Here is a 12,899-nt window from a genome sequence, read left to right on the forward strand (position 1 = left end):
TTCTCTCTTTTCTCTTCTCTCTTCCCTTTAGGGTTTGTAAAATTCGTATATGAGAGAGAGAGAGAGGGTGAAATGAGAGCTATTTATAGCCCCAGATGTGGTGTAAATGGCCCTAGGGCTACTTTATAATATGTTTCTACCCTATGGGCGGTTGTTTCTGACAAACAGGGCTTTTAGGGAGGCCACTGCTCATCTACGTCATGGGGTACACTCCCTGACAATGGATCCATACTAGGACATGACTTCGGTGTGATCGGATGAGCCGATTGACTGTAGAGAGCTCGTGTCAGATCAACGGTCATACGTGTCCAATCGGGGCCACGGTTATACGGATATGTGCAGGGAAATTTCTTTTCTCCATTTGTGAAGTTTGGTCACAAACCAATGGTCAGAAATCCTCAACTTTACGTAAGAATGAATGGCCTATTTCACTTAAGTTTCAGTTCATTTTCTTAAGGCATTTGCATTTCCCATACACTTAACTCACGGCTCAAGTTGGGCGTTGCTGGACACTATCTGGGCTTAGTTCCCGCGATGGTTGTCAAGCCCAGTAGGACGGATATCGTCCTATAATTTTAGGGTCATCGGACCCTCGACGTGTGGTCTAGGTCTGTTTTAGAGTTTCAATGTACTCCCGAGAGCGACAGACCCTTAGGATTTCTTTTAGGTCTTAAGATGACATTGAGCCAGTGGTATTCCTAGTTCTAGACCTTCCCATTTGTGAAAATGGTGGCTCAAGCTTAACCTACCGATTATTTAGTACTTAACTAAATCCTGTCTAAATTATACAACTGGATGCGGTCTTAGGGCTATTCTACCTGAGGTTGTACTCGGGTCTTTGTACGGATTTTTTCGGGACATTATAATTTACCTCCCTTAAAGAAAATTTCATCCTCAAAATTTGTACCTTTTCGTACTCCTCAAGGATTTGTGGTAGTTCTTATGGACCTCAACTTCTGTCTCCCAAGTAGCCTCCTCCTCGATGTGGTGTGTCCATAATACTTTCACGAGTGGGATGACCTTGTTGTGTTAACACTTGTTCTTTCCTATTTTGAACACACATGGGCCACAACACATAGGTGGCTTGTTCTCTTATTTGTACTTGCTCCCACTTGATAATATGAGTGGAGTCGGGAACATATTTCTTCAGCATCGACACGTGAAACACGTTGTGTACACTTGTGAGTGGTGTGGCCAAGGCAAGATGATATACCACCATACCCACTCGGTCTAAAATCTGGAAAGGCCCAATGAACCTCAGCGTGAGTTTCCCTTTCCTGCCAAAACGAAGTACTCCCTTCATTAGGGAAACTTTAAGGAATACATGGTCCCCAACTTGAAATTTTAATTGCCTGCATCTCGTATCTCCGTGGCTCTTCTGCCTACTCTGGGCTATAAGGAGCCGACGCCTGATAATATCGATCTTTTCTAAGGTCGCCTGAACCAGATCTGGGCCAACCAAGCTCTTCTCGCCAACTTTTGCCCAACAATGCGGAGCCCAACATGGGCGTCCATACAAGGCTTCGTAAGGAGCCATGCCAATGCTTACTTGGAAACTGTTGTTATAGGCAAATTCAGCATAAGGGAGGCAGTCATCCCAACTGTCCTTGAAGTCAAGTACGCATGCTCATAACATGTCCTCAAGTATCTGATTTACCTGCTCCGTCTACCTATCGGTCTGTGGGTGGAACGCGGTACTAAACTTCAGTTTCACCCTCATCGCCTCCTGGATTTGAGTCCAAAACATAGACGTGAATCATATGTATCGGTCCGACACAATCTCTAGAGGAACTCCATGCAGCCGTACTATCTCCTTAATGTACAGCTTGGCCATGTCGTCTGCAGAATTAAAAACCCGAATTGGGAGGAAATGGGCTAACTTCGTCAACTGGTCCACAATCACTCAAATGGAGTCATGCCCCTTTCTTGTCTTTGGTAACCCAAAAATGAAATCCATAGATATGAAATCTCAGTTCCACTCGGCTATGGGCATGGGTTGGAGTAAACCCGGGGGTCGGCAGTGCTTGGCCTTGACTTGTTGACACAAAATCTATTATTTGGGCCTTCATGTTGTCCCACCAGTACAAACGCTTCACGTCTCGATACATTTTTGTACTACCTAGATGCATCACCAACTTTGAATTGTGAGCAGCCTTTAGAACTTCTCTTCTCAAGTCATGAAGGTTTGGGATGCATAGGCGACCACGATACTGCAAACCTCCATCCAAACCAATCCTCCATTCTGATTCTTCACCGTCGCTTGCACGCTTTCTCATCTTCAACAATAGCTCATCTTCTTTTTGAGCCACAATGATTTGGTCATTAATAAGCGGTTGTACGTGGAAGTATGTGACCCTCTCGAATGGCTCCTCCACTGTCAGCCTGTTCGAAATCTTGCACGAACTCCACCATATTCCGCTCTCTTACCATGAGTGGGGCGGCAAATTCCATGGTTTTCTTGCGGCTCAACGCATCGGCCACAAGGTTGGCCTTGCTAAGATGGTAGGAGACTTTAAACTTGAAGTCTTTCAATGTCTCCATCCAACGGCACTGCCTCATATTCAGGTCCCTCTGTGTAAAGATGTCCTTGAGGCTCTTATGGTCACAAAAGAGCTCGAATTCCTTGTCGTAGAGGTAATGTCTCCAAAGCTTTAATACGAAAATGACCACCGCCAACTCCAGGTTGTGAGTGAGGTAATTTTCTTCGTGTTTCCTCAACTGTTGAGAGGCATAGGCGATCACCCTATCCTTCTGCATAAGCACACACCCCAAACCGACTCGAGAGGCGTCGGTGTAAATAGTATATTTGACTCCTTGCTCTAGCAGCACTAGTACGAGTGTAGACGTCAGCTTGTCCTTTAATTCTTGAAAGGCTGCCTTTGCTTTCTCATTCCAAGCAAATTTAAGATCTTTTTAAGTAAGTTGGGATAATGGTCGAGCTATCTTGGAGAAATCTTTAATGAATTGGCGATAATAGCCGGCAAGTCCGGGGAAAATCTTCACTTCTGTAACTAAGTCGGGATGCTCCTAGTCCTGTACCATGGTCACCTTGGCGAGGTCCATGGCGATTCCTTCCTTGGAAATTATGTGTCCCAAAAACTTAACTTCTTCCTTCCAGAAGTCGCATTTTTGGTACTGTTCAAATAACTGATTCTGCCTAAGAGTATCAAGGACTGCTCGCAGGTGTTCTTCGTGATCTTTCTGACTCTTTGAGTATATTGAAATGTCATCTATGAATACGATGACGAATCGGTAAAGATACGGCCAAAACACCCGGTTCATGAGATCTATGAATATGGCTGATGCATTCGTAAGTCCAAACGACATCACGAGGAATTCGTAGTGCCTGAAGCTAGCCCTGAAAGCTGTTTTCTTCACGTCTTCATTCCTGACATGCAACTGATGATACTCAATTGTAAGTCTATCTTAGAGAAATACTGAGCCCCTTTCAATTGGTCGAACAGGTCATCTATCCTGGGGAGAGGATACTTGTTCTTTACTGTAACGTGGTTCAACTTGTGGTAGTCAATACACAATCGCAGCGATCCATCTTTCTTTTTCACGAATAACACAGGAGCTCCCTAAGGAGATACGCTTGGCTGTATAAAACTAATGTCTAATAAATCATCAATTTACTTCCTTAATTCCTCCATTTCACACGGAGGCATGTGGTACGTCGGTAATGAGATATGTGTCGTGCCTAGCACAAGGTTGATGGTAAAGTCGATCTCGCGCTGAGGAGGTAGTCTAGGGATCGTTCTAACCACGTCCGTGAAATCTTGGACCACTAGCGTGTCCCCAAGTGACAGACCATCATAATTCTCCAATAGGGAAGCATAACAACGGATGCGGAAGGACAACTGACCTGAACTAGGAAGGTGAAGGTCGTGCCCTCGGGCTCATGGGCTGTCACTAACCTGGTCTCATAGTCAATCTCCACCTTCATTTTGGTGAACCAATCCATGCCGAGGATGACATCGTAATAATAAATCTTTGTTACAATTTGGTCAATGTACACCACTCTGCTCCCTAAGTCTATGGGCAGCTCTTACAGAGTTTAGTGGCGTCTGAAAAGGTTCCTGTTGCGGCAATGACTCTCACCCCAATCATAGGGGTAGTGTCCAACCCTAATCGCTTGACTGCAGAGCATGCTACCATAAAAACAATGGACCCGGTGTCCACCAAAAGGAATACAGGTGTACCTTGGATGTGGGCAGTGACTTCAAATACTAGCGGTACTATAACCGCTGATTCAGCTGCTTCGACGGCGAGTGCTTGTATGCGAGCTTCTTGCAGGCGGTTAGGCAGCACTGTCATAGGCTGTTGAGGCAACCTATTTCAAGATGTAGGAGGTCGGTTGTATGGTTGCGTTGGTACCACAGATCATAAAGGAGGAGCTAAAATAGCATGCAGGGGTTGGCGATTGACCCTTTGAGGTGGCATGTAGCCGTTATCCCTCATCTTGGTAAAGCAGAAGGGGTCAATGTGACCCGCATTGCTGCAGTAGGTGCACGTGTGATCAGAATGCTTTTGCTGGGCTAGCGGAGCCATTAGTCAGGGAGGTGAGTTCATACGTGGCCTCTTGTCGAGAAGCGGCTGGGTCTACAGTTCGGGCCTAGGCCTCAGGTCCATTGGCAAGCGTGTTCGAGACACCCGCTCACCGTCCTGCTCAGCTCTTAAGGACATGTTTACTAATTCAACATATGTGGGGATGCTAGCACAACACATCTTGGTGAGGATGTTAGCCCGCAACCCTTGCGAGAATCGCCGCATTCTCATCGGCTTATTAGCTAAAATCAAGAGAGCATATCTAGCAAGCTCCGTGAAGCGGTTCTCATATTCTGCCACTGTCATTCCCCCTGCTTGAGGCGGAGAAATTCACCCTCTTTTTCATTATGGTAAGTGAGGGGGAATTATTTCTTGTGGAAACGTGTTTCGAACCCGTTCCCACATCCACACAAACCTTGTAGGAACGGTTCGTAGGACACTGTCCCACCATAGGCTAACCTCCTTCTCAAACATGTATGTAACAAGCTCGACTTGTTCTGCCTCTGAATAGTGTAATGGCCTTAACATCTTGGATATTCTATCTAAACAATACTCGGCCTCCTCGGGTCTATGGGTACCCATGAATATGGGAGGACAGAGGCATTGAAAATGCTCAAAAAACCCACATGCAATCGTTGCCTCGATGCTCTGCATGTGTTGCATCGGCGGGGCCACATTCATATTTTGTACGATGACCCTCGTTATAGTTGCTAGAACCTGTTGTTGCTGTTGCATTAAGAGCATCATTTGCTCTAATCTATCTAGAGGAGGGGCTGCCTGAGGTATATGTGGTGCCAACGAAGAAGCATGGTTCTGACCTAGAACCGGTGGCGCACTTGGCATTGGCCCATCTGTGGGGCCGGTGGCCGGTGGCCGGTTGAGAGTCCGACATTGTCTTGCTATTTGACCGAAACTAGGGCCTTGTTGGCTATCATTCGGAAGAGGGGCTCCGTCAACCAACCCGCCAGGTGGGAGACATGTCATGTTCGACTAGTTTTAGGAGGCATTCCCTATATACAACATAGGGTATAATATTCATAGAGTTAGGGTAACATCATCAGCTTTTCCCCAAACATTCCACACATTACTAAACAAAAGGAGCTCCATGCATTTCATTAAACAAAATTTGTCACAATTACATATGGTATGGCATTACATGAACTATGACAGAGAACACATGATAGCTAACTAACAAAAGACTTCAACATTTACCATCCTAGCATCCAAACTAAGCTTATCCAAGGCTATTACAAAAGGCAACTACAAACTACACTACTAATCCTCCGATTCTGGTGAAGGTGGAGGTGCTCCCTTATCCTGCATGCAGCACAGGAGGGCCTTCAGAGTACCAGACATCCTCTTGAATTTCTTCTTCAAATATTCTTGGTTTTCCTCGATCTTAGCCAGGCGGGCGTCGTTGGTGGCTCGATCCTGGAGGTCGTCCTGAGTGGTGGGAGGCTCCCAATCGGAGTCCTGAGCCTCCACTTATTCCTCCTGTTCCTCTTCCTCACTTTCTTCCTCTTCTTCTGTCTCTTCCTCTATCTCATCTCTGAATTCCTCAAGTCGGGCCTAGCATTGTCTGAGACCTATTTTCATGTTGTTAGGGTAGTCTCATTGATGAAATGGATAGGGGCGAGATTGTCCATGTGGAGTCTGAATCCAAAGTTACGGGCAATCTTACAAATCAGTTGGCTGAATGGGAGGGATGAATCCCCCAGAGCAGATTGCGCCACCTTCACAATCTGGGTCAAGATAAGAGTGAGCAGGCATACCTTCTCTACATGTCTAACTCGGTACAGGAAATCCACCATAAACCTAGTGCATTTCGTGCGGTTGCTCCATCTCACTACATGAAAAATGAAAAAAAAGGACAAATTTTGAGACAGTCCAGGACCTCTAAAATTCCTTGGTTTAAAGACGGTTTAGAGACGGTCGTAGGCCGTCTCTAAAATTTTAGACAGCTCTTGACCGTCCCTAATACTGTCTTAAAATGTTAAAGGTCCATAAATCATTTAAGACAGTCAAAGACCGTCTTATATGCGGTCATTTGAGACGGTCAAAGACTGTCCACATTAGAGACGGTCTTTGACCGTCTTATATGCGGTCATCTGAGACGGTTATTGGTCGTCCACATCAGAGACAGTCATTGGCCGTCTTTTACTTGTAATCTGAGACTGTCAAAGACCGTCTCTATTAGAGATAGTCCTTAGCCGTCTTATAGCCCTGTTAAAGACCGTCTCTATTAGAGACTGTCAAGAACCGTCTATATTAGAGACTGTCAAGGACCGTCTCTATTAGAGACGGTCCTAAACCGTCTCTAATGCTCGGGTCAAAAATTTGGAAGCTCAAAAAAATTATGAATTTTGAAAAAAAAAAAAGTTGAGAAGCTTAGAAAAATAATTAAAAATGTTTAAGAAAAATTTTAATTTTGAAAAAAAATTGTTGATAATTTTAAAAAAAAAGAAAAGATTTCGATAAAAAAATGATATTTTGAAGAAGAAAATTTTAAAAATTAAATAAAATTGTGAAAAAATTGACAAATTGAAAACTAGATTTTGTATTTTGACAAGAAAAATTGAAAAGTTATATAACAAAAGTGAGATTTTGATGATGTGTTGTATATCCTTGACACCCCTATGTTTCTCCAACCCATTTTTAGGCCGAGTGTAAAAAATTGTGTAGATTTAAATCTTAAGTGGGCCACACCACTAGAAAGAATGATAATATAGTACCTCGCCATTAAAAATTATAAAGAGCCCATCATAAGGTTTTAGTAATGTTTATTTGCAATCCAACTTGTTGATAATGTAAAGAAGATCTAGATGAAGGTAAACTACAAAGATCAAATTGATCCAAAACTTTTGTGGCCTTCAAAAGGTTTTTAATAGTTATTCATCATTGTTTTGATTGGTATGGCCCACCTGAGATTATTGAGTTCTTATGATTTGAAATCACATCCTAAAATATGATGGAAAAATATATGGATGGTGTCGATATACATAAAACATATCAAGGTGGGCCCTACACGGTTAGAGTAACACCCATGAAGGAGTTACCTAAATAGTGAAATGGTACTATAAGGTCACCTCATGGGAACTTCCCATGAGGTTAATCTGTGTGCGCCCCACCATGATGTGTGTAGAACATCAACACCATGCATTTGATGTGTCCCCTTTAAGTCCAAAAATTAGTCATATACGAAACTCAGGTGAGCCATAGCATCTAAAACTATGTGAAGACATCCCTAAAACCTATAAAAGCATTTGGTGGGGCCCACATGAGTTTTGGATGTGTATGAAACTTGGTCTGACTCCTCATCCAAGTGAGACACACATAATGAATGGGCTGGATCTATGAACCACATCCAGGTGGGCCCAATAAATGATTATGAATGTTTTAATGGGAGGGTAACCCTCTCAACTATAGTATGTAGTGTGGCCCACCCAAGTCATGGATTGACTTTATTTTTAAGCTCGTGGCCTACCATGGAATGGTGCATCTGACTGACGGGGCAAATCTAAAGTTCAAGTGGACCCACACCATAGAAAAGAGTGGGATAGTGACACCCACTATTGAAACCTTCTTAGGGCCCACCGCAATGTTTATTTGAGATCTAACCTGTTTATAAGTTAATACAGACATGGATGCGGTTGAAACTTGGTCTGACCCCTCATCTAAGTGGGACACACATAATGAGTGGGTTGGATATGTGAATCACATTTAGGTAGGCCCAATATATGATTATGAATGTTTTAAGGAAACCCTTCTCTACTACATTTAGGTGAGTTACTCGTTACCCTTACTAGAGTAAACTCTGTGGGGTCCACTGTTATTTATTTATTTTATCCACTCCATTCATTTATGTTAACAAATAATTTGAGGTCTAAAGAACAAAAAGGAAGCATATCCAAAGCTCAAGTGGACCACACCACAGAAAATAGTGTGATTGAACCTCTATCATTTAAAATTTCATGGAGGCCATAAAATTTTTGGATCAAAATTTCTTGGAGGCTTAGGTGGACCACCCACAGGAAAATAATAGAAGTTTTGGATCAAATAAACCATAATGTATAGCCCCACGACCATTTTTTATTTTTATTTTTTTACTTTTGAACCAGTTGGATTTCAAATAAATATTAAGATGGGCCTTAGGATAGTTTCAACGGTGGGAATCACCCTCCCATTATTTTTTGTGGTGGGGTCCACTATAGATTTTTATCTGTCTCATTCTTTGGCTCGTGACTTAAAATGATATCTCAAAATGGATGGACGGTGTGGATATAACAAATACATCATAAGTTTTTATATTTTTTAAATATTATATATATATATATATATCTGTGTGTGTGTGTGTTGTGTGTGTGTGTGTGTGTATGGAAAAGGTTCTATCTGTCGAGCTCATGGGAACTCCCCATGAGGTCGAGCTGTGTGGGCCCCACCATGACGTGTGTCAAAAATCAATACCGTGCATTTGATGGGTCCCCTTTAGATTATGGGATATCCTAAAAATCAGCCGTATACAGAACTCTGGTGGGCCATACCATCTAAAATCATGTGACGACATGCCTAAAACATATAAAAGCACTTGGTGGGGTCCCACCTGAAATTTGGATGCGTCTGAAACTTGGTATGACCCCTCATCCAAGTGGCGCACACATAATGGATGGGCTAGATTTGTGAACCACATATCTGTGGGCCCAAAAAATAATTATGAATGTTTTAATGGAGGGTAACCCCTCTCAACTTTTGTGTTCGATGGTCTGTGGGCCCCACCATGATGTATGTGTTTCATCCATGTCGTCCAACTATTTTTATAAATCATTTTATGATATTACAAAAAAATGAGTTATATCCTAATCTCAAGTGGACCACATTACAGGAAAAAGTGTTGAATGAATGTCGACCATTAAAAACTTTTTGGGAGCCATAAAAGTATTAGATCAAGCTGATCTTTATTTTTTCCCTTCATCTCGACCTTTATGACCTAATCAACAGATTGGATGTCAAATAAACAGTATAGTAGACCTTAGGAGGATTTAAATGATGGATATCCAATCACTATTGTTTTCCTGTGGTGTGGTCCACCTAAGATTTATATCCCTCTTATTTTTGGGACGAAGGCCTAAAATGATCTTTAAAAATGGTGAACGGATTGGATGAAACACATACATCATGTTGGGGCCCATAGACCACCGAACACTAGCCCCGTTCCACCCCAAAAACCCATCCCATGCGTGCCCATCTCCCACAACCCCAAATCCTTAAATCTCTCTCGTGCGCTTGCCCCTCCCAAAACCCAAACCCTCTCTCTCACACCCGAAATCTCTCTCTCTCTCTGAAATTTGGGCATGGCTACTCTCGTCTTAACTGTCGATCTCATCTCAACCGTCGATCAACTATGGGCCACCTTGAAAGATTTCATCACAGCTTACATAGGCCTCTCCCCGACTACCTTCTTCAAGGTCCTAGCCCTAGCGATGGCCTTCTACTATGCCGTCTCCAGCTTCTTCGATTCTTTGCCTCCTCTGCAGAGGTCGAGGGATTACGAGGAGAAGATGGAGCCTCTGCCGCCTCCGGTCCAGCTCGAGGAGATCACGGAGGAGGACCTGAAGGTGTACGATGGATCAGACCCTAAGAAGCCACTACTGATGGTGATCAAGGGCCTTCCACTGCTCGTGAATCTCCGATTCTCAGGTATGATGTAAACCTTTTCCCTTCTTGCTGTTGCTTTCTGCAATTTAAAATACCTGATTATGGATTTGCATTGTCGAATCCCAAATTAGGGATTTGCATTGTCGAATCCCTTTTTAGGGATTTCCATTGTCGAGACCCTTTTTGGGGTTAGCATGCTTTTGTTTCTAGGTATATTGTCAGATAGTTTCCAGTTGCCCAGGCTTGAAACAGTTTGACCATCAGTTTGGGACAGATAATGGGAGCCTGTGAAATGCAGTTCATGTTTGTGCAGTCTCAGGTGCTCGGTGGACCACCAAAAAGCAGATGCAGTTGTGATTTTGGGGTATACCCAAACAGTTCTTAAAGCATGCCAAAGTTTAGTGTTGTTTTGTTTTTTATATGAATTCTATTTTCTACGGATGACTATATAGATTTGGATGACTATATAGATTTTATATGAATTCTGTTCAGTGCTGTTTTGTTTTTGTTTTTGATTTTTTGTTTTTTTCTTTATTCACTTTTAACTTAGATGGAAAAAAGCTATTCTCAAGCTACAATGTTACAATTTTTGCTTAGATTTATGCTATGGCTTTGTAATCATGTAATAAATGTTGGCTTAACAATGCCAATAATCTCAGTCTTAAAAGATGTTAATTCTCATGCTTCTTTATATTAGGAACAAATAGACTAAGCAATTCTACTTCAAATTTTCTGTTTAGTTGAATATGCAATTTTATTTGACACATTTAGTACCTGTTTGGTAGATCCAAAAATATGTTCATCTCATTTTAGCTAACAATAATTATGTATTAGAGATTGTTATCTATATCACATAATCACTTTTAACATGAACTCATTATCTATTAGAGATCAAGATTAATGCATAGTTTCTGTTAACCAAAATTAGATCAACTCATTATCTATTAGAGATCAAGATTAACGCATTTTCATGGGTATTTATATATTTCCAACACTATCATTTTTGACTTGCCATCTGCTAGTATCCAACCTGTTTTGATAAAATTAGATCCAAAACTTTTGTGACCCATAAAAAAATGATATTAGGTGCAACCAAACACACTCTAAAAGCATTCAACTAGACATGCCCCTTTGCATGATAGTAGTGTACCATAATTAGGAAAGTGTTGTATTGCAATCACCTTTCAAATAGAAAGTGTGAAAAAAAAATTCATTTATTTGATAAGCGCTTTTAGATGCCACTTAACCTAATTGGTGCTCTACCTCTACCTCATCTCTTGCCCAAAGAATTTTGGATTGCAAACCAAAGGCTATCATAACCTGCAATGTTGTTCACCGAGGTTCCAAAGTCATACATCTGAAAGATATTGTAGATGCAGCATTGGTCGAATCAACCAAAAATGGGGTCTTTGTAGGTACGTTAAGTTAAAACTCTCAATTCTTTTGGTGCATAATCTCATACTTTATTTTAATTTTATTTCTTCATGCACCTGCTACATTTTGAATTAATTACTCCTTTAAGGATGATGAATGTTTCAATTTCTTGGATGGATGATGAATGTATTTGTGAATGTAAATGAAAATAAAGAACTTATATATATATATATATATATATATGTGTGTGTGTGTGTGTGTTATCAATGGAGGATACCTTGTTTAGGGGGACATGAAATTCTTGTAGCTAATGGTATGGTGCCCCAATATTGGTTGTATGTTACTAGTATGTAGTAGATAATACAAGGTTCAATAGTAGATAATACTAGAGAATACCTAAACCCGATCCGACAACGAAATCGAACCTGATTCCCTAAACCTAGACGTAAACCTATAGCTTAAACCTAAACCTATAACCTAAACTTAAACCTATAACCTTAACCAAAACCAAAACCTAGGACCTAAACCTTAACCTATAACCTATAACTTGAACTTAATAACCTAACCTTAACCTTAACATAAACCTAAAACCTTAACCTATAACCTATAACCTAAACCTAAACCTAAAACCTAAATGTATTCTCAAATCCTTCAACCTAAACCTACACCTAATCCTAATCTCAACTCCCTAACCTAAACCTAAACCTAAACTTGAAAACCCAAACCTAAACCCGATCCCAAACCCGAACCTGATTTTCTAAACCTAAAACTTAACCTATTCTCAATTCCCTAAAGCTATAACCTATATACTATAACCTAAACCTAAACCTTAACCTAAACCTATAACCTAAACCTAAACCTATAACCTTGACCTAAACCAAAACCTAGGACCTAAACCTTAACCTATAACCTATAACCTGAACTTATAACCTATAACCTAACCTTAACCTAAACCTAAACCTAGAACATTAACCTATAACCTAAAACCTAAACCTAAACCTAAAACCTAAATGTATTCTCAAATCCCTAAACCTAAACCTACACCTAATCCTAATCTCAACTCCCTAACCTAAACCTAAACCTAAACCTAAACTTGAAAACCCAAACCTAAACCCGATCCCGAACCCGAACCTGATTTCCTAAACCTAAACCTTAACCTATTCTCAATTCCCTAAAGCTATAACCTATACACTATAACCTAAACCTAAACCTAAACCTAAACTTATAACCTTAACATAAACCAAAACCCAAGACCTAAACCTTAACTTATAACTTATAACCTGAACTTATAACCTATAACCTAACCTTAACCTTAACCTAAACCT

The 12,899-nt window shown here is 41.2% G+C and overlaps 1 protein-coding gene across 1 annotated transcript; it reads left to right on the plus strand.

The window, feature by feature from the left end:
* The first annotated feature begins 9,944 nt into the window (after positions 1-9,944).
* On the plus strand, positions 9,945-11,336 carry LOC131250013 (membrane steroid-binding protein 2-like). The gene is made up of 2 exons (XM_058250706.1): positions 9,945-10,242; positions 10,332-11,336. Exons 1-2 carry the CDS (start codon positions 10,026-10,028, stop codon positions 10,391-10,393), a joined length of 279 nt encoding a protein of 92 aa, XP_058106689.1. The 5' UTR covers positions 9,945-10,025; the 3' UTR covers positions 10,394-11,336.
* Positions 11,337-12,899: the final 1,563 nt, after the last annotated feature.

Source organism: Magnolia sinica, chromosome 6 (genome assembly GCF_029962835.1).
Source record: "Magnolia sinica isolate HGM2019 chromosome 6, MsV1, whole genome shotgun sequence".
Classification (NCBI taxonomy): Eukaryota; Viridiplantae; Streptophyta; class Magnoliopsida; order Magnoliales; family Magnoliaceae; genus Magnolia; species Magnolia sinica.